The following is a 22133-nucleotide window of genomic DNA, read 5'->3' as shown; positions in this document are numbered from 1 at the left end:
TTTCAAAAGGGGAGAGATTATTTCAAGCAAGAAGGAGGTTGGCTGAGATGACCTCCCGAGGTCTTCTCCAATCTGAATTTTCTCTGTGATCCCTTGGCCATGAGAAATGGTTTGGGCTTTATTTTCTTCCTCCAGACAAGTACAGGTAGATCCTCTCGTCACTTTTGTAAATCTTTTCAGAAACCATACTTGTTATTTTTGAGACTTCGATGCAGAAGAGGAATAGATGGGCAGCTGGCAGAAGTTTTGTTTTTGACTTCAGTGGTGTCTGGACTTGCCCTGGTGTTTGTGTCTCCAAAGTCTGACTCAAACCCAGTTCAAGCCAATGGAAAGAATCTCAGCAGCTTAACAGATATAAAGTTGCCACTCCTGAAAGGATAAACTTTTGGTAACACATCGTTTCATAAATATCTCTTCTTTCTGATCTGCTGGTGAGCTATCATCAAACGGGGTTTTTAATGGTGGTTATTCAGGCATACACAAACACATTTCATCCTGCTGGTGCTACCCAGATGACGCACTCTGCCATACCATCACTACATATTTTGGCACCGATGCTGTACCCATTGCACACAACCTTCTCCACTTGCCAAATACGCTTTCCTTTTCTTGGGCGGTGGCTGAGCTGTGCCTGTTTGCCTCTGTTTGCTGCCCCCTTCTCTTTGCTTTGATATGGCTCTGCCTCTTTGTCTGTTTGCTAGTTTGGCTGCCTAAGTCTGTTTATTTTAATGCTGCTGGGATCCTGTCATGCCAAGGGTGCCCACAGCCTCCATGGTGTCTTCCTTTCCTCATTCAAGTAAGACAAAATAGTCACCTGAATTTATTACCACTTTGAAAAATGACTGTTCTCCTTAAAGGGTAGGGATAAGGCTTATGGGGAGAGGTGGTTTCATTAGACCAACAGATAGAAGAAACAGAGAGGCTTTTGGCCATGCAAGTCTTTGCTTGGGGCATTTCGGAATGGCCAGTGAGCAGCTTTCTCCATGGCCTCCCTTGTGCAAGGGCAGCTCCCCTGTGGATGTGTCTGCAATGTCTGCAATTTGTAAGCTAAAGAGATGTTTCTGATAATCCATAACTTTCCTAAGAAGGAATCCCCATGCAAAAATGGTTGTTTGTCTTCAAAGAAATTCTTTTGGAGAGCTATTTTGTGGTAAGTCACTCAACGTTACTGATCCTCATTAGATTAGAAAAGTACATGCTTTCCCTCCAGGAAGAGTATGTAAGTGTTGGAATTTCTAACGTTAGAAATGATTGAAACTGAGTGGTTTGAAATGGTAATTTTTCCTATAGCTGACATTTAAAAGATGACAGTTTTCTTTCCCATGTCCATTCTCATTATTTATCAGAACTTACGGCATGATTTACATCCATAGCAAGTAAAATGGAAAGCCTGACTCCTTTCAGGCCACTGCCTCCCATCTCCCTCGCCTGCTGCTGCTCCAGCCTTCACCAAACACCTGCACTGCCACCTTCTGCCTGTCTTACAGATCACAGCTGAATTTCCACCGTAATTTTTTTCCTCATCCTGCCAAATTCATGATGTATGTTCTAGGAAAATTTTGAATACAAAGAAGAAACTGTGTGTGCATATGCACAGTCAAGATGGTCTGTAAATTGATTTTTGTTTCTAGCTGGTCTCTATTACAGCCAACGATTGCGCTATACCTAATTCCTAGCTCTGATTTAGAGGAAGGGAACCCTACGGTGTTGCTCCCCGTGACCCAAACACCTAAAATACTTTGCTCAGCCACTGTTAAGCCAACATAATGGCCAGCGATTAGGCACAAGTGTTTTTCCAGGTTTGCTCAACGGCCTGATTGATACAAGCATTCTCTGAAATAACCAAACAGGTGCTGGTGGAAGACAAAGCTTAGACCATCAATTGGTATAAATCAGGATTTCTCACTTCGGAGAAGCTACCCTGATTCATACCCAATGGTTATCTGTTTCAAGTTATCACATGAACTGTGCTAGTTGTGTCTGCTTCTGTTGTGGCTTAGGAAAAGGAAACCCAAGTGGTGCATGCCTATGGCTTATGGATGGATGAAAAATATCCTTTTCTTTCTTTCTTTCCAGTCGAAATATTAGTTAAATGCAAAGTCAGTCTGAGAAAAAAAAAAAATATCTGAAAGCTAAGTGAACCCAGATGTACTTTAAACCCTCTCACGTTGCTCATTTTAAAGAATTCTTGGTATTTTTCCTTTCCTAGCTAAGGAAGGGGTGCCAAAGTCACCCTTTGTTTAGGAAAATAAATGTTCTTCTTGAACATGCTAATTCCTGCAGCAGCCAGCCCCACACCAAGTGGCACTTTCAAGCAGGAGCAGAGTCCCTGGCCCCAGCCCTGTGAACCTTTGAAAGAGAGATGGGCTCACCACTGTCTCCCAGAAAGTGCCAGAGCAATTATTAAATACCTAAATCCCAACCTTTAACAGAAAGCCAGTTCTTGCAGCCTTGAGAGACTTGATGCATGCAAGAAAAGGTTGGAAAAATTTCCCCTGCATTATAAACATGATTTCCCTCAGCATGCTGCAGCATGGCTAAGGAAACAGTGGCATCTGGTGTTTGCTGAGCTGTCTTACAGCCACCGCTTCCCAGGTGGGTGCTGGCAGGCTTCGCTGGGCGTGGGCAGGATTTGGCTCCCCACATGCAGGTATCTAGTGGCACCTGAGACCTGTAGGACGTCACAGACATCTGTACGAGCCTCCAGGCACTATACAGGTCATATGAGAGACTCAAGCCCATCTGAATGGCAGCTAGAGGTCTGGATGGTACATCAAGTGAGAGAAACCCAAACTTGCTTCTAGTGAAGGCGGCAATTGCTCCTGTCGGGGGATGAATTCCCCCCACTCAGGACCGTGGCAGTGATGCAACATCACCAGGGACCCTTTGACTTGAATGCTGTTTGAGATTTATGAAACCTTTATTCCATCTTTCTCAATGGAGAGGAATTCGCTGCTTGATGAGGTGCCCTGGTCCATTTGGTGAGGTAGCCTGTCCACCCAGAGGCCTATGACAGTCTGTGCTGCAACAGCTCCAGGGCGTGATGCTCAACTCTGTGTGTCTGACTTGTTTTTACTATCTGAACGTCTCCTCAGTTTAATCTCACATTCTCAATTTGAGACCCAAAATGCAAGTGCTGCCCAGGAGCCTTTCCCCTGCCAGGGATTTTTAACTTGCCCAAAATCTGGAATGAGTTTCACTGGGAGATGTTTGTTTGTGCTCCTTTCCCCATCTTTATTCTTGCCCTTAAACAAGATACTTCCACCATATCTGCTGTATAGACGTGGGTAACTTTTCCTGTGATAGAGCCTGAGTATGTCTTTTAAACGCCTCTGGCAGGCCAGTATCAACAGACAACTGGGCAGTATCTGAACCTTACGGTGAGTGTGTGCTGTCTCTGGGTTCCCGGTGGAGGGTCCGCTATGGCTGGTCCCTGAGACACAGCCAAAGGCTTGCTTAGAGACAAACTAAGCTGTGTTTCCTTCTCCTGTCTGCAGAGGAAGCCCGAATCTGAGCAAAACAAAAGTTAAAGATGTACGTCTCCCTGGTAAGTTCTATGCAAATGAGAAAAGGCAAATTAGTCTCTTCATTTTACTACCTGAAATTCAGTTTATCAGTCTTCTACCTCAAGTGCACAAAAGACAGGGCACTTCCTACTGAAATGAACAGAATGATGAACTTGAGCTTGGACCTCTATGGAAACAATTTCTGCTCGTTTCTGTAATTTTTCAAGTTACAGCTTTTTAGAAATTCTGCATCCTTATACTTAACCAAAGGCTGTTTTGCAATATTTGCAGGTTCCCCCATGACCAGTTTTATCTGAGCGCTGGGACTGACAGACCTTTTTCTGTACCTAATTTGATGCAGAAGTCCCCAAGCCTGGTTACTCCTCCCTGCTGTGCAGAAGTGAGCAGCTCCGCTCTGACCTGATGCTGCTGTTAATTCCTGCTCCTCCCAGTGGCTGTGCTCAGAAACTTCCCCTGCACAGGGCCTTACTTCGGCAACTAAACTCATTCAGAGATCCTAATTATTGTCTCTTTTAGGCAGTTTCTGTCCTGTTAAGTTACAACAAATCACATTTTGTTGACATCAGAACTGGTTTCACAGCTACAAAGTGACAGCAAGGAGTGTTTTTGCAAAGGCACTGCTTAACGGTGACCTCCATATCCCAAAGAAGCAGCACCACAGCTAACAAGGTATCTTCTCGCCCACGAGATTTAGAAACTCATCAGGTGGTTTTACGTAACATGTAGTACTATAAAGTGATAACGTCCCAATGGCTGACTTTTGGGTGGTGGTGTCTACTTTGGCACAGTGTTCTTCGGACCGCCAGATCTCTGTTCTGCAATAGTTTGTTCAAATCAAACCCTGGAGATGCCATGCACTGAAGTTTATTTTCAGTAAAAACACTGGAGGTTTTCTAAAGCGCAGCTGACCTTCTGCTTAAAAAAAAAAATCAATGGGAACTGGGCACCTAACTCCAAGTCCCACTGAAATTAAATTCAATCCCCATCATCTCCTACAAAGACTTCAGTCCTGGGCTGGCAAATGACCCTACTCTTGCAAGTCAACGGGCAATTTTAAGTGTACAGAGAACAGGTCACAGAGGCATATGCTCTACAACTACCCCAGCCCTTTTGCTATCAGCAGTCCAAGAGAAATGTTGTTGCCTGAATAGGGTTACAGAGAGAGTAAGAAACATTGGTTTTGTAATGTGTTTTGTTTATTAAACTCAGTTTTCACTGATGTCCTGAGCTGACAAAAATGTTTCCCAGGAACACTGACAAACAGAAACAATTCATAAATATATATATATTTTTCAAACACTGTAGGTATAAACAAATAAAAGCTCTGTTTTGCTATTTTGGGAGGTCCTGTGTAACCAGCATTTTCAACTGGCCAATTAGCAGCACATGTGTTAATCAGTGAAGAACTTCCACTGGTGTTTAAAAGATCAAATCCACTGTTTTAAAATTATTGCTCATTACCAGACAAAGCCTGAAGATACCAAGGGTGTTCGTTAAAAATCTTCATTAACAGCAGGAACGGTATATATTGACAATGCATGCAGCTTTACCATGGGGATTTTTTTACGCAATTAAGACCAAAACTTTCAGAAATTAATTAAGATGTTGGGCAACCAATCTGAGGATGTTACAGGAGCCAAATTCTCAGCAGTTCTGACCTTGGCACCTTCCTAAAACCTACCCTCTTTTAAGATGTCAGGCTGAGCACCCCCTGACACAAACACCTCCAAACCACTAATGGCAGAGGACACAGCACCCAGCTGCAACACTGCTCCAAGGCTTTGCTGCCCGGTGCTGACTCCTCTCCCGGCTATGCACTGCTCCTGCCTCTTTGCCAAATCCCCTGGGACCTGCCTGCTAGGGCTGCCACAGGCTGGGGATGAGGAAGAGGACCAGTGCACAGAAAAATGTCACAGAGTTGTAAATGACTGAGGTATTTTTCCTTCTTCGCTGGTCCTCCCAGCTAGCAGGGTCGAGGGAGGGGACAGTGGCAGACACCAGCGGAAGGTGGAAATGTGGATCTCCTCACAGCGCTTGTAACTAGAGGCATCTCAAGTTTTGCAGCTACTGGTAGCAACGCCTCGCGCAGCAGGTTCCCCTCGTGCCTATCGCATACACTACTAGGCTAGCAGTCTCCCACCAGGTCTATGCTACGGCAGTTCTTGCTCCCTTCCACTTGGGAGCACCTCGGGGCCAGTGTCCGCCTTCCTGTGGCCTCCTGATGGGGCACGGCTCGCTGACCTCCTCGCTCTGCTCCAGCCAGCCCACTTGCTTCTCTGCAGGAAAACAAGGAGCGGCACTACTTGTGCTAACCCCTCAGCAGAGGAGCCCGGTCCTGGAGGGAAAGAAACCCACTGTCCATCTTGCACCAGCAAGGCATGTTCCTCAGGGCATCATGACAGGGATGCACTGCGGGGCCTTCTGGCTATCATCCACTCTTTCCCCGCTGGGTCTCTTCGGATACACCACACTGGCCATCTTGAAGAACTCATCCGCAGCGTCCAAAGCTATGAGCCGATCCTGCCAAAGCAACAGGGTTTTACAGTCACTACGGGCTGCTTTGGGCAGCTCCCTGGTCAGGGTCCTCCCTCCACAGCTGCTCTCAGGTTAAGCCAGGCATTAGGTCTAATCTTTTCCCACTTTGTTAACAGGCTGCAAGAGCACCCAGTTGCACAGGCTTAAAGGAACTTGAGGGGGCAAAGTTATGGTACTATAGCCCTGATATTTCCAAGGAAGCTGAACAGCCAAGCTACAAGGGCAATATCTGATGAAAGACACCCCAGATGCCATCATGTATTTGAGTGTCCTCTGGTGCAGTTCACCTATCCGCTCCCCTTCATTTGAGCTCACTTGCAGAGACGGGGGCCACAGGTAGGAAGGCACGCTTGGAGCTACTCACCACCACGAAGAGGTAGCGCTCAGAAAGCTCCCAGCTGGTCGGGAAGATGTTTGTCTCTTCGGAGAGCTTTAACAAGATGTCCCGGGCTTTGCCCATGTTCTGGGAGTCGCTGATGATGCTGAGTTTGGTCACTGACAAGAGGGAGTCCGCTTCCTTCTGGAAACCTGGGAAAGAAATGTGTTACAGAAATAAGACAAACATGCAAGCAGGGTCATCCCTGAGTCCTCCAGGCTCTTGCAAGGTTCCTTATACCCCCTCCACCTTGGGCTGCCTGTGTTTCCTACTTGCTGAAATAAACTAGCGTTTCCTTGAGGCACGCTCCATGTCTGCACTCGGGGCAGGTATGAGCTTCCTGGTGGGGAAAAAAAACATAAACCCATTCAGAGCAAGTTTGTTGCTAGTTTTCCAGAAAACGCATATGAACATCCACACAGAGGGTGCCAATTCAGCTCTTGCACGTTGCTGATGCTGCCAGAGCTTTCAGGGCTGGTGGGGCTTCCTGAGCATCCCAGTGACTACACCTGTATGTTGTTGGGAGGTAACAGTGATAAAAAACCTGGGGCAGTAATGAATGCATGGGTAATTGTTCCTGCAGCATCTCTTACAGGAAGGGTATCCAGGGAAGGAAAGGGGGAGGAGAATGAATGCAGGGATCTTTAAATGTAATGACTACCATTAACTCTTTGTTCAGCTCCAGGGAGTGGGTGGTGATGTGTCTCACCTGAAAACACATATGGGGAAAAGACTGGTGGTCTTGTGATTAAAGCACAGGTATAGATAACAAAAGATAGCAGGTTGTTGCACATCTAGCTTCACTAAGGCCGAACAATCCCTGGCCTTGAGCTTCCCCACCCTTTGCAAAACAGCTCCAGAGCCATTGCGGACGTGAGGGACATGTGGGAGAGCCTTTGTCAAGGTGCAGTAACAGATGTAAGGATGTCAAGTGATCCCTCCCGTGTTTGGTCTGTACAGGCTGCGCGAACACCTGGGTGAAGATGAACACTGATACCTAGTTATGAATTTATAATGTTCCTCCCATCCAGATGCCAGAACAGCAGGTAGGGCAGGAGCGGCTGAGATACCCATCTCTCTTGCTCCCAGTGATAATATCTTTGAACAGCCCAACAAGTGCGCTCGACTGGCACCTCCTCCTCTCATTAGCTCCCAACCACCTCCAGAGCATGATGCAAGTCACCCAGCTGACGTGCTGAGCTGTGTGCAAGGCCACTGGGAAAAGCAGGTGATACCTGCCCCTGCCTTCTCCAGAGGAGCAGCAGCTGAGCACACAGGACCGGTGGGTGCAGCTCACTGTTTGCAGGCTAGGAAATAGCAGGAGTAGGAGGGTCACTGTTGAGCAATTTCATTTGATGAAAGAATATTTCAAATTCACTTAGGAGCAGACAAAGTGGGTGGTTTAGCTCTGATCAGCTGGCATGGGCTAAGGAAGGAAAACAGATGTATCTGTGTTTCAAATCTGAAAGGAATATTCATTTCTCCCTGCTTATCTTATTTAGAAAAAAAGAGGGTGAACTCTCAGGAATCCCTGCTAAGTTTCCACAAGGAAGCTTGAAATGGATGCGTGTGCATGCTATTATGGGCTTGAAAGGCTCTCCCGCTAGTCGGGGTTTCTGGGCTCTTCAATGTGCCTGCAGACACAGTGACCCCATCTCCTCCCAGCCATGCCTGAGCTTGTTCCCATCGTGAAGCCGTTCCCATCCTCAACCATCGTGGTACCTCTCATTTGGTACCACACGAATTACATCCTTTTGTCCTCTAGCTTACCTAAATCCTCCAAAATGTGTTTCCACCTGCTTCTCACTTCTTTTCGGGTCTGCCGTAAGGTATAAATATCATAGTTGAGCTTTTGCCATTCCTGCAAAGCAAAGGGATAACAGATACTCAGTCATTTGCATGTGGGGAGGTCTCTGCTGCTTTTCTAGGAATTTCAGCTTTTAGAAAAGGAGCCAGAGCTGAACTGTTGATGTTGGCACTGAGGGATCAGTGTGAAGGTCGATGGCCAGGCTGCCATTGCTCCTGGAAGAAATTACACTGACCAGCGTAGAATATTTTAGCTTGACATTTGGTACAGCGTCTCTGTATCTTCTCGGCATGTACAAAACAGGCTTCCCGTTACCTTGGGATTGGATTACAGAATTTAGCTTCCGCGTTGCTGATGACCAAAGTGGTCTCCTCAGTCAGACACGGAGAATATAGTTCCAGCTCTGTGCTGGAAATTATAACACTGTCCTAGGCTGGAGAACAACACGAACTTCCACACATAGTTCATTTGAGAGACTTCAGTCTCTTTGGTCCCAAGCCCTTTACCCCAAACCTTGGCACCCCTGCTAGTATCAAAACCTGAGGTTGTGAGAATACCTTATTTGGCCTTTAACAGCTTGAGAAAGCACGACCACATATTAATAATTACCTTCTATAAAATATTGCAACACCTTATTTTCATATCCTTGCAGTTAAACTGGCATGGCACATTTTCTTACAGCTGATGATAGACCCAGGGAAACTAAAAGTTTGAAAAAAAGTTCCTGCTCTCAGTTTGGTCACACATACAGTGGCTTCTCCAAACTGCTCAGCCCTCTGTTAGGCATTTAACTGGAAGAGGCACGTTTTCAAAAGTACTGGAAAACAAGAAAAACAGACCTTTTTTAAAGGCTGGGGTACCTTTTTTAAATAGCAAAGAGGGATGCACGTGGATGGTTGAGGGCTGAGCTGGAGTCATTTGACATAATAACTATTCTTGGTGATGCTGGTTGCTGCAGTTAATGCCTCACTTAACTATACAGCTTAAATCCTTGCACTTGACCTCAAGCTTTATATCTGCATAATGGGACACCATCTAAAGGGGAAGGTTTTGAGGTTATTTATTAAAGTTATACCAGCACAATTAAACACATCCGTACAAGTACGCATTCCTGTGGAAATGCATGTATTCTGCAAGAAAACCAGGAGTATTTTTCCTAGCTGAGTTTAATCAATGCACACACTGAAAAGGATGCATTTACAGAAGCATCCACAGAGCGGGTCATAACATCACTCAGATAATTTCCCTGCACTAACAACCTTAATTCATCTCATTTCTCAGCAACAGATTACATAGATGAACTCTTGCAGAATACATGGGTGTTAATCTGTGCCAGCTCCCTGGGATTTTCCTACGTGACATGCTGGGTTCAAAGGGGTTAAACAGTACCCATGAAGACTGGCTACGCTTTAGAAATCCCACTGGTTTTCTGATACCTGGTGCCTTAAAGAATTTACTTGATTTGATAAAGAGTTGGAGATTTCTTAGAGTTTTTTTCCCAAACCCGGCTGACACGCCACGTCCGCAGAGAATTAAATGACGAGCCTGTTCTCTTGTTGTTCAGCTATAGCTGCAGGAACCCCTTGGAGATTACGCTTTGGAAGAAGCAGCTGGCGGGGTTAAGACACTGATGAATTCAGGTCAGGAGAGCAGGGGAAACACGGCTCAGCCTGCAGCCACTCGCTCTGCACCGCTCATCCTCCCAGAGAGCAAAATCCCCTTCATTTTTAGCTTTGTGCTGCTGCTCGCAACGAGCTAGCTTTGCTGATCAGAGCTCGCTCTCTCTCAACTGCAGCGATACTTGAAACAGCTTTTCTGTTTGCACAGGAGGCACCTGACTGCCAGTGCAAGGCATCAAAATGCCTCTTCAGCCCTTCGCTAGAGAAAGGAGGCAGGGTCAAGACTCCTCTCTCCTGTGACACCAGCTTGTACCTAGGAATTGAGCTCCTCAGTGAAAAAGAAAAGAGGGGGTTTATTGTATTAAAGCTTTGTGGGAAGTTTATTGCAAACTTGAAAGTTTTAAAGAAAGAGAGCAAAGGCTGCACGGTGCCACCGTCCCCACTGGCAGGGATCCCTCGGAAACATCTCGGCCTGCTCGTGACCCCACAGTATCAGCAGAAAGGAGAGCAAACCAATCTGGGCACGCTGGTGGGGAAATAAACTGCATATCTCTGCCCTCCTGCAGAGATAAACAAGTGCTTTAATGCAGACAATCAATCCAGACCGCTGCTGTGATTGCAGGCATGCTTCATGCTGCTGAATTAGCCAGCCGGGGAGGAGGGGGGGAAAGATGCTCCCCTCCCTGCGCAGCTTTCAGGGCTGCAAGGATTTACCCCCCCATAGTAGTGAGCCAGACTCCTCACTAAGCTAAACAGTGAGCAGTGCCTAGCATGCAGGGAAGCTGCTCCTGATTTTCTCTGGATTAACAGCAGTGTGTTTTCCCTTGTCTATTTTTGTTTTAAGAGAATCTAGGTTATAGCTTTCTTGTACATCGTAGTTACTGAGTTGTGTTATGGAAGTGAATACGGTGCATATTTAGCCCTCTCGATGAAGAATTTAGGGAGTGTGCAAAGGAGAGCGTCTTTGGTACAGAAAATGATGCTTAACGGTGGTGCCTGGGAGGGAGGACCTCTTGTTTTAGTGGTATTTTTTTTGCCTGGGTGTGGACCTGAATGTATTTATGTTTCCCCAGAGAAAGCTGGGACGAGGATGCTGCACATGGGGCCAGTTGTTGAAAAGCAACTAGAGACAGCAGAGATTATCAGGGTGAGGATAGGCAGCTCTGGACTGAGCTCCCGAAGGGACTCATACCCTGTTCTCCATCGGCCTTAGAAAGCACTGAGTTTTCCTGGGTAATTCCTTGTAGCAAAGACATCCCAAATGCTGTGGACAGGGGGTTGTCCTCTGTGTTGCTTTAATTAGGGAAATAAAGTTAAGTGCATCTTTCCACCCCCAAAATTATTCTAAAAACCATCTCCCTTTAACTACACAGCAGGGGAAGAGCAAAGCCTGCCCAGCCCTGCGTCTCCGCATAGGAATAGGCAACATCAGAGGCTTTGGGGAGGGTGTTCCCCATGCACACCCTGTGAGTCATGAAGAGGTGACCTGCGGCGGGGCCAGGCAGCATTACGAGGCCGAGGCTGCTCAGCACCTGCTGCCCAGGTCGGTATGAGGGCAGGGGAGCCGGGGCTCCACACCAAACCCCGCTCTCCCTCAGCCCTGACTGAGGCTGTGACAGGGACCGCTGCGGCGTACCAGGGCACTGGCAAGATGCAGGACAGGGCACGCCAGGCCTTGTGCAGCCCTGGGCAGAGCGAGGCCAGAGCAGGCTGCCCTCTGTGCCGCATCCTGGGCTGGCTCCCCCCCAGAACCCCTTCCAGCGAGGTGTTCCTGTACGCAGGCTTGGGACAAGCAGCTCTCTCCCAAACTTTAGCTTCATTTTGTATTTCTTGTGCATCTTTGTTCCCTATCCTGCCTCTTGCCTAGTTAGATGTAACTTCTGGAGTGGCGAGGAGGCTTCTTGCACACCGTACTGGGAAAGTTCAGTAGGAGACTGGTCTTCACCAAACCTCTTGGTGTTTCTACAGGTCTGGGACATCCCAGTGATGCACTCAAAAATCAATCCTTTAAGAAAAATACCCTTTTGGCAAAATCTGAATTAACTACAGGAAACCAAAGCAGGTTGCAGTTCCTGGTCCTGTTTTTTGCAACCAGTTTTGCCCTTTTAAACCTACGTAGCAGGGCACAACATGTACCAGCGGGGGCTTGAGAAAACCATTTGAGCATGAGCCAAGAATATCCTGAGAGCAGCAGGGCAATCCTGCTGCCTCTCTCCTCTGAGCGCTCAGCCTTTCAAATATTTACCTGGAAATCTTCCCTGCACTCGCTAGTGTGATATACTAAATCTGCAAATGCCAAATGGAAGTGAGGAAATGCTGGGCATGAAATATAAGCCAGGTTGGTACATAACCGAGAGCTCTAGGAAAAAATGTGCCAAGAGAACAGGCAAGCACTGTCCAACTTTTCATCCCTGCTCATATGGAAATTTCCTAATTAGTAGGTAGCTTTCCTCATGCTGCCAAAGCAATCCTCTATCAAAGCCGCCTTCTTTATTCCCTTGAAAGCAATTGGTGTCACCGTTCTGTTCAAAAGTTATTTTGGAAATGAGGTCAAAACAGAGTTACCAGGGAAAGACTGCAAAATACAGTCCAGGGAGGTACCACACCACATCCAGGGATGCTCTTACTCTGGCTCTACAACTGGCCCCACTGGAAGGAGTTGAGCAAATACGAACTCTAGATCCATGCTCATACACTGAACCATTGACTGACATCTCAGCTTAAAATAAGCTTAAATTGGATTCAGTTTTAAGTGGGGCATGCAGGAGTTCATAAATAATTTTTCATATATATTAAGTGGGTCAGTTCTGGGCTCCCCGACCAGCATCCCCAATCCTGGGCAAATCCCATCACCTCTCTATGCCCCAGCTACAGCGTGTCGCAATACTGACCTTCTCTGTAATGTGTTTAAAAAAGAATAATCCTGAAGGAGAACAGGAGGAAGCAGAAAAATAGGCCTCGTCAGCTTGTTAATGGGCTTGCCAGGAGGATCATGCCAGTGGAGCTCTGCTAGCCAGGTCCCCAGCAGAGATGCAGGTTGAGGAACTGCCTTTGCTAGTGGGGTTTATGACCCCACCTTCCCCAAGGGAATAAGCCAAAACAAGAAAGAAACACTACATTCACAACAAGTCATAAAAACAGTGTTTCTTCCTTGGTCATAATGCAAAAACCCACCTTTAGTTTCTGTTCACAGACTCACGATGCAAACCTGAGCACCAGCGCGACAGCCCAGGCTCTCTGCCTGCGGCTGGGTAACTCCATGCACCCCATCAGAGGACACTGAGGCACCAGGGCCACCACAAACTGGTCTTCGTGGAGAGGGGCATCTGCCACACCACACACATAAGCAAAACAAGCCCAGCTCTTGCTGTTAACGCTGGAGGCACAGTAGTCCCCCTTCCCCATAAAACACTTTTCTCTACATTAGCAGGGTACGTGCTGCAAGAGCGACTTGGCCTGTATCTATGCAGCATCTTAAATAACATCCTGTTTTCCCAGAGGTCCTCATTTCACCTCCAGATTTGGGGTTTTACTTTACACCCAAATTGAACAACAGGTTCAATGATGCTGCAGGGCAGGAGCAGGAAAAAAACATTTCTTCTGTATTTGAAAAGTTGACCCCAGCCTTCAAAAGCTTTGATGACAGCTTTGATCTCCAAAGGCTGCATCGGCTTTACCAGCCCCCTTAAGCCAGCCCTTCAGCTACAGCTTTTCTGGTTTTCTCTGCGCACACCCTCCCTTACCCACACTTTGCTTCCGAAAGTGCATCCAAGCACATGGCGCTCATTGGCCTCAATGCAGAGCTGCAAGTTGCTCAGTCCTCATGGTTTCAGGAGACTCCAGCGAATCTTGCCTCACGTACCTATTGCATGGTGGGGTCTGCAACCACCAGGCGCTCCAGCGGGCTCCACCACAGCCAACAGCCCGCTGAGTCGTCCCTCCCAGCACACAGCACTGGGCAGGACAAGCAAGTGGGCGTGAAACAGGGCGCACCCGTGACGTCACGGCGCTGGCTTTGAAGAGCTTGCTGCCTGGGTTCAGCGAGGAGCAGGGTGGAGCAGCCCTGCCATCCTTATGCAAGCTAAGGTCACACCGAGTTTGGGCTGGAGCTGTCGAATTTCCCGGAGCAGGGCCATCGGGAGGGGGCTGGGAGAAGAAACGGCTCTGCGTGGATCAGGTGTGGGTCCAGTCCCATGGTGGGGACAAGGAACTGACCCCAAGGGAGGACAACAACGCTGTGAGTTGCTGGCAGCCCCATCACGAATGATCTAACATGCATAAAATTGATTGAGCTACAGGGTGCACTCAGTGTTGGAGTGCCTGGCCCTTCACATACGCAGTTTGGTTTATTGATTTACAGCAATCCATGGCGCAGAGGTGCCCAGGCCAGGAGACAGACATCATGGACCATGCCCACTGACCTCCAGCACTGTGCCGACAACACCACTGCACCCTGGCCCACTGCTTCTCCTGTCCTAGCTCACAGCACCTTGTCACTACGTGAGTGACCATTTTTAAAAAAAGAAAATACCCAGGAAAGCAAAAGTGGGTTAGCCAGATTAAGAAAAACACGATACGGGTTTGAGGCGGAGGTGGTGCCATACAGATAAAACACACATGATGTAGAGCAACCTGATCCTTGGGGTCCTTCCAAAGTCCTGTGCTAGGAAATCACAAAGGTAAAGGTGGGGAATGGCAAAGCATACAGTAAGTGCCCAGCACACCAAAATTTCTTTGTTAAATGAAGGAGGAGAAATACAGGGACTAGTTCTCCTTTCAGTCTGATTTTAACAAAGAGAAAAAAAAGGACCTATGGTTTTGTAACACTTGTGCCTTGCATAAACAAGAAACCGTTCCTCTGTCCCCATCCTGCAGCATCCACACGCTCTCCCCGGGGACTCTGGGAGCTGGGCAGCTCCCAAAGCAGATTATGGCTTTTGCAGCCCAGTACTGTTTTGCAATTACACGTTTTCCCTCTCTCTCAGGGTTGAAGCCTCAGTAGGAGGGGAGGGCAATGCAATCTGGCCTAGTTTTAAAATGCTCACTGGAGTAAGGAGAGATTTCGGCACCCAGGGCCAAACACAGGAATGTTGGCTTTACCAGCCAAGTCGCTCCCTGTTCTGCCACCCACAAAAAGCCGCAGCTGGAAACTGCAGCAGCTTGCTGGGCTTATATATTGTGCCTCAGTTTCCCTAGCTGTAAAAGAGACAGCGAAGAGGTTCTCAAGCACTAGCTGTAAAGGGCACTGTGCGATAATTCAAATCAAGCGTATCGTGTGTTGGTTTTCTTCAAAGTCAGCCTGACGTTGTACTCCTCAGGCTTTTTTATTAATTGCACTGCATAAAAAAACAGCGTATGTGATCTTACATTCGTTGTGGAGAGGAAGCCCCGTGCTCTTTGTACTCTCCTTTTCCGCTGGCAGGCATGGTGACTGCCCTGACCCACTAAAAACCCTACGGACATGCTGAAGGCACAGAGAAAGCGTTGGATTTAGGACAGGCAGGCACACCGGGTTTAGGACGAGCAGGTACAGGAGCGCTCTGTTGCTCACCCGTAACTGATGCTCTCCTCTGCAAGCTGAGCAAGGCTGATGCACAACGCTCCTTTGCCCAAGGAGCCATCTTTTTAGCAGCCTCTCCACTTATGATGCCGTTTTATAAATAATAATAGCTTTTAGGAGGCCTGCCCCATAATGAGCCCTAAATCAAATTAAAAGGCCGCTTGACTGGGCGCAGGCTGACATGAGGAGCTTCAGCGCTGCCCTGAAGTACACCCAGCTCTGAACAGCCCAGGACCGGCGCAGCCCCCTAAACGGAGTTGTCCTCATTTCCTTAAGCCAGTTTGAGCTGGATGAAGCTCCCTGTCTTCTCTAAGACAAGCAATCACAAGACAGAGAAAGCAGTGGTGGGGAGGGAAGAGGATATCTTCAGTTATTACTGCGATAGCTGTAAAGGTTACGTGCAGCCATGAAAACGTTGTTACAAACCCATCCATTGTGAATACCATGGATGAAGTCAATCTCCACCAAAAATAATAAAAAAAAAAACAACATTAAATGGGGATTCTGGCCAACTGTACACAAGGATTGCATTATCTCATTTTAAGTTTTAAAAATTGTAATTTTGATCTCAGCTGTACCTCTGGAGTTTAAGGCTTCTCGTGAAAGCTGAGCTAGCTTGTGGTTTAAGGGGACTATCACAGGAGGAAGAGTTACAGTCTTGAGGTCTCTTGGATGAAGTGGGATCATGTTGAAATTAAGCGTGAAGCCTCCAGCCTTTTCTGCAAACATTTTGAAGTCTTAAAAGCAATCAGAGAGGGGAAAATGTGTGACTATTTGCTGCAGGCTGCTCCTAATCAGGCCACTGAAATCTCCTTTGCGCAGAAGTGCTTTAGCGAAGGAAATCAGGGCTGCAAAACAGCCTTTATGTAACAGCGATGATTTTTTCCTTCTGCGCTAAGAGCTGTGCCAGTTCTCCGCTTCCCGATAATTGCCATGCAACCCATTAGAGGAGTATTTAACTTGACATGTCACTGGAGCGGCAGCTCAGCTCCAGGCACTGCCATTGCCAAGCAAACGCCACTGCCGGCAGGGCTAATGCCAGTCTGATCATGGGAAGGCCAAACCAGGGAAATATCAGACAAAAAAAGCAGCCTGTGAAGCTAGGAAATTGAGCTGGGGGTCCCAGCGTGGGTGGTGGTGGTAGAGGTGCTTGCAGGGCATTGTGCACCCCAGCTCAGGGCGGCTCTCCTGGCTCAGCCGCCAGAGACATCCCCGAGCTTCCCAGGGATGAGATGGCTACAGATGCATCCGCACCAGATACAGGATAAAATCTGGAGGGTGATGGAGCAGATGGGAGGACCTGATGCCTATGTGAGCCATGGTGGGGGACTCCGGGGCCTTTATAGCAGCTTAATGGGTGCTTAAATAAAGGCACTGCCAAAGCATCCGATGAAAGCACCGAGCCTTGGTCCGCAGTGAAACGTGAGCATGAGGAACAGCACCGCCTCACCTCCGAGTCCTTGTCGAGCTGGTTCCTGACCACGATCATGTTGTACAGCACCCGGTCGTCGTCCGCCTCTGTGTGGGTCACGTCATGCGGGGTGCTCCACAGGTTCTGCTCCTCGTCCCGCGCCAGTGTGGCTCCGAAGGAGGCGTAGGGGTTGTTGTTACTGCAGAGAGGGGGAGAGGCGAGGCAGCGTTAGCTACCGCAGCATCACACTGCCTCCTTTTACCTTCCCAGGGTGAAGTGCCGATTTCTGTGGCATCACGTCTCGCAGCTCGATGTGCTGGCTGGGAGAGAGGAGGAAGAGGAGGAGGGGGGAATAGGAAGGCACTCAGAGTTTTTACCTTAGCAAACATCCTGACCACACAAGCCATGGTTCAAACCAGGCAGTGCTGCCATGAAGCCAAAGACATCAGACACATGAATTTGCTACAGACACCAGATATTATTTGAGCAGCTAGGATGGAGGAACTGTGAGCATCCATTTGCCAGGATGAAAGGCGGCATCTCCCCGTTGGTCCCACAGCCCCCTGCCCTGCTCCCCATCATGCCTTCCCACCCCAAACCCTGTGCAAGGCCCCCTAGCCTCTCCAAGCTTAACATGCAAACAGTTCTAATTAACTGAGACAAAAAAATCCCGGGGGCTCTGGAGGGTATTTTCTCTCTGTCCAGCTAACCCTGCAGCTGTGCCAAGATCCCAGCAGCATGATCTGTCCCCACGGAGACTTTGTGCGCAGAGGGGTACGCCTTGAGCAGTGGGCAAGGGGACAGCTGCGTGCAAAGCCTCTCCCTTGCCTCTTGGCCAAAGAAACAGCTTCTACCAGTCTTCTCCTCAAAGGCAGTGCCGTCGGGCACGGTTTTATTTTGGACAAAACACGCACCACCTTTGCTGAGGGAGCTGGGCCTGGTCAGCCTGGGGAAGAGATGGCGCGGGGGGATCTTATCCATGTGTATAGATACTTGATGGGAGGGAGCGAAGGAGACGGAGCCAGACCCTTCTCAGTGGTGGCCCATGATACGACACACATTGAAATATAGGAAATTCTGTTTAATCGTAAGAAAAAAAATGTTCTACTGCAAGAGTGGGTGAACATTGACACAGGCTTCCCAGAGAGGTTCTGGAGTCTCCATCCTTGGAGACACTCAAAACCCAACCAGACACAGTCCTGGGCAACCTGCTCCAGCTGACCCTGCTCAAGCAGGGGTTGGACTGGAAGCTCTCCAGAGGTCCCACCTCCACGACCATGTTTCTGTGTGGCCCCATGGCTCCATTTTCTCCCCAGCAACCCAAAACCTACTGAATCAAGCGGCAGTCCCCACCGGGAAAAACCCACCCTGGCAGCTTCGACCTGAGAAGTACAGCAACGCACTGAGCTGCACAAAGACCTGTGCCAAGGCACAGAAAGGACACGTAGCCCCATCTTTATTTGGGTGATGGAAGTGTCCTCAGCCTGCTTGTGAACTCCTGGCTTTATTTGCTTAGCAGTCAGCAAAGCAGAGCATCATCTGGGAAGGCTGCCCCTGCCGAGGCAAGGAGCTTTTGTCTGCACTGCTGGCAGTTCTGTGTTTTCTGGTTTTATGTTGCTACGGGGACATGCATTTTTTTTTTATATAGGATTATTTAATTCTGCTGGGAGAACTTTTAGTAGAGTATTGCCATAAAGTTTCTAATCAAGATTTCCAGATGCCTGAGAAAAACAACACAAACTGAGAAATATTTTTGGCCTTGCCCAACAGTCTCATCAGCCATCCTGTGGCAATCCCTGCTCGCTTCTTGTTAGAACAACCCACTGTTTATTCTATTTGCTACCCAAACCCCCTTCCTTTCGCAAGGAACCCATCCAGCGAAACCCATCAGATAACACTGTGGGTGCTTTAGCCCTGATGCCAAGCCATAAAAAAGATGCTAAGAGGAGCTCCAGCACATAGATAAAATAGAAAAAAATCATTCACATCAGCATTCCTGTGAGAAGGTTAATTAGACTTTCAATAAGCCAAAAACCTGAGCAACAGGTAATAAGGGAAAAGATAATCTCTTATAATCTCTCATTAAAGACAAGCAAACGAACTTAACTTGGAGGGTGTGGATGGCATAACTCAGCCATTCCTACACTGGAGCCAGCATGGGTTCGCTCAAACCATTTTTCAGACACGGAGCAGGCAGGATCCCAGCCTGGAAGGGATCACTCAGGAGCCAGCCATGCTATCCGCATGAGTTCGGTCCCATCCTGCCTTCGACAGGCTTCTTCCCACTCAGTGACTCACCAGTACCCTTAACATCCGACTTACTTTAACAACCGATATTTGGCAATAACATTAACACGCCTTAGCTTTTACGAGCCACTCTCTCACAGCTTGCAAGGTGCTTCCCAACACACCTCTATTTCCAAACCGCGGCATGGAGCATCCAGCAGCCCGTAAGGGATGCCGGCAGTGCCCAGGAGTCAGCAAATCTATACAAGCACGGAGAGCTCTGCTAACAGCGGGCACCTCCAGAGCGCGCTGGACTTCCAAGCAACATTTAAAATGAAGAAATGGGAGGAAAAAAAGGAGCACGTGAATGGCAGTCTGCTTTGCAGGTTACAGGAGTCTCCATGGGACCAGAGGGGACTCAGACCATTTCACACTCTGGGCTTTATCCAGAAAACAGTGAGTGCTAAAGCTTCATCAAAAAATTTCTGCTCCAAGGGGCTTTCAGTCCAGATTAAACCTGTTTCAGGATTCAGAGCCCAAATTCCCAGCTTATTTGCATCCTGAGGACACCATCCGAGCCAGATCCCACCTTCCCACATTGAGAGAGAGCCGGGCAGCCTGGATGCTTTGCTGCGTTTTGGCCAGGGTTTCTCTTCCCAGCCCTGCACTAGTGCTGTGCCCACCTCCGTGCTCCATCCCCACCTCCACGCACAGCACTGGCTGCTCTCACTGGCCTCGGCACAGGTTACAGCCAGCCTTGTATACGCTCAGGTAATATACGCACCTAATTATACACATATTACCTCCTCCTAACTGCTTCGCTCTTTGATACGTCATATTCTTGAGGCCGCAACCACTCCACTTGGGGAAAATAAGGTGATAAGTCATAAAGTCAACATTTCGGTAGCAACACCAGCTCCCAAAACATAAAACTCAGCTAAAAGATCTGAAATTTCAAACAAGTCATTCATTTTAAACAACGGCATGATAAAAATAAAAATATAGCAAGCGTGCTCTTGCAAGATCCGGGCTCTGAAATAAAACCCCAAAATCCTCCCGAAGAGGGACAAGCCAGCGATTAGGCTGTTGGATTAATTATGCCGGCACACTTGTGCAAGAGCAGGTGCCTTTCGAATGCCCAGAGTTTATACGGGCTTTCCTACTTAGAGCCAGCATTAATTGGATCGCCGGCGGAAGGCATGTTACTAAAGAAAGGTGCCCAGCAAGGGGCAGCCACCCCGGCTGACAAGGCCGCGGGAAGGAGCCTCTCCGCACGCGTACTTGGCTCTCCTTAGTTTAAAGCCAATTTCCTGGGCTGGAGGCCCCATGCTCAGGATTATCTGGTTATTATTTAGGTAACTGCTTTAACAGCACGAAATTAGGACATTTCAAGCCCTGTTGCCGGCTCTGCTATTACCCAATACCTATGTAGGCCACACCGGGAGCGTCCCACTCTCCTTGAAATGCCTCTGTCCCACCAATGACACAGGGAGGGCACGGTCCCTGCCCCGTCCCAGGGCTGGGGTACTCACTGTGGGCTTTGGCGGCAGCCAGGACCCTGGCTGGCAGCTGGGGAAGGAGGGAGAAGTGCCGCAAACCCCGGGCACAGATGTTTTCCAACATGCAAAACCTCCTTACGCGCTTGCACAGCTCACAACTCTTCTCTGTGACCCAGGGCTTCATCTTTTTGTACGAAAAAGATGGGCTCCCCCCCGCCTCATGGCTCCGTGCGCAAGACGGACGCGATCGATAGCGGGAGAGAAAGATCTGCTCTCTAGAAACGGGCAGGCGCGCTGCTCTCCCACGAAGCCGGCTCCCGCAGCGGAGCGGCGTCCCCCTTCCAGCACCCCCGGCCCGGGAACCGAGCTCGGCGCAGCACGGAGCTGCCCGACGGCGGGACCCGACCCCCTGCCGAGCGACGCGGGGACCGAGGCACCCCGGCTCGCAGGCGGGACCCCCTTTTTGTTCGGCGCCTCGGCCTCCTCTTGCCGCAATCCCACCGAGGACAGACAAAAGCTGAGCGGTTCCTACGGCGAGGGGGGCACGGGAAGCACCGAGGAGGCGCCGCTGCGGGGTCGCTGGGCCGCGGCAAAGCCCGCGGCAGGCGGCAGCCGTGCCAGCGGCGCCCGGCCCCCGCGGCAAGCCCCGGCAGGCGGCGGGGGAACCGAAAGCAGCTTGTGACTGCCGGGAGCGCGTTACCGTGTTACTCCTCGGGAGCCTGGCCTGGCTCTCGCAGGGGAGGGCCAGCTCCCCCCGGGCGAGCAGTGGCTGTAAAATCACTGGAAACTGTGTCGGCTTGACGCGACGGGGCGGCCAGCCTGCGGGAAAGGGCTCTGCCGTCCGGACGGTGCCGGCGTGGGGGGTGAAGAGCGGGCTCACGCGTGGCCGTGGACCGGTCAACCCATCTCCGGTGGGAGCATCCCTCCTCCCGCGCAAGGCGGGGGGGCTCAGCCCCGTCCCTCCAAGGGGGCCGAGGGTTAGGGGAGGGGACGGGGGGGGGGTCTCACCTGAGCAAGGGCTCCTTCTCGGGCGCCGCCGCCTCCCCGCCGCAGCAGCCGCAGCAGCCGCCCAGCGAGCGCAGCCAGGCCCCCAGCCCCATCGGCGCCGCCGGAGAGCCGCGCTGGGCGGGCCGGGCTCGGCCCTCCCCCGGCCCCGCAGCGCCGCCGCCGAAGGAGCGGGGCAGGGCCGGGCTCCGCGTCCGCCGCGCCTCCCCCGCCGCCCTTCCCCGCCGGCAGCGGCCGCTCCCACGGTGGCTCTGGCCGGGCTGGCTCAGGGCCAGGCCCTCTGCATGCTCCTGTGCCCTTCTGCACGCTCCTGCGCCCCTCCTGCATCCTTATGCACCCTCCGGCACCCCCATGCGCCCTCCTGCACCCCCCTCATCCTCACACACCCTCCTGCACCCTCCTCGATGCCTGTTTCAGCCGGGGCGCGAGGGCCGGAGGCCGCCAACGCAACGCAACGCGTTGCGTTGGGGGCCTCTGGCCCTCGCGCCCCGGCTGAAACAGGCCATCGCAGCGTGCCAGAAAACAGAAATCCCCCCCCACCTTTCCAGTCCTCTGCACCCCTACGCTT

General features: G+C 49.9%; 1 protein-coding gene across 1 annotated transcript; it reads right to left on the bottom strand.

The window, feature by feature from the left end:
* Window positions 1-4701: 4701 nt before the first annotated feature.
* Window positions 4702-21702, bottom strand: MREG (melanoregulin). The gene is made up of 5 exons (XM_087732859.1): window positions 21569-21702; window positions 16875-17034; window positions 8209-8299; window positions 6427-6590; window positions 4702-6047 (listed from the first exon to the last, which is right to left on the bottom strand). Exons 1-5 carry the CDS (start codon window positions 21658-21660, stop codon window positions 5913-5915), a joined length of 642 nt encoding a protein of 213 aa, XP_087588985.1. The 5' UTR covers window positions 21661-21702; the 3' UTR covers window positions 4702-5912.
* Window positions 21703-22133: the final 431 nt, after the last annotated feature.

This window comes from Nipponia nippon, unplaced genomic scaffold (genome assembly GCF_047370975.1).
Source record: "Nipponia nippon isolate SJK-2023a ecotype South Korea unplaced genomic scaffold, ASM4737097v1 scaffold_5, whole genome shotgun sequence".
NCBI lineage: Eukaryota > Metazoa > Chordata > Aves > Pelecaniformes > Threskiornithidae > Nipponia > Nipponia nippon.
This window is presented reverse-complemented; position numbering and strand designations above follow the sequence as displayed.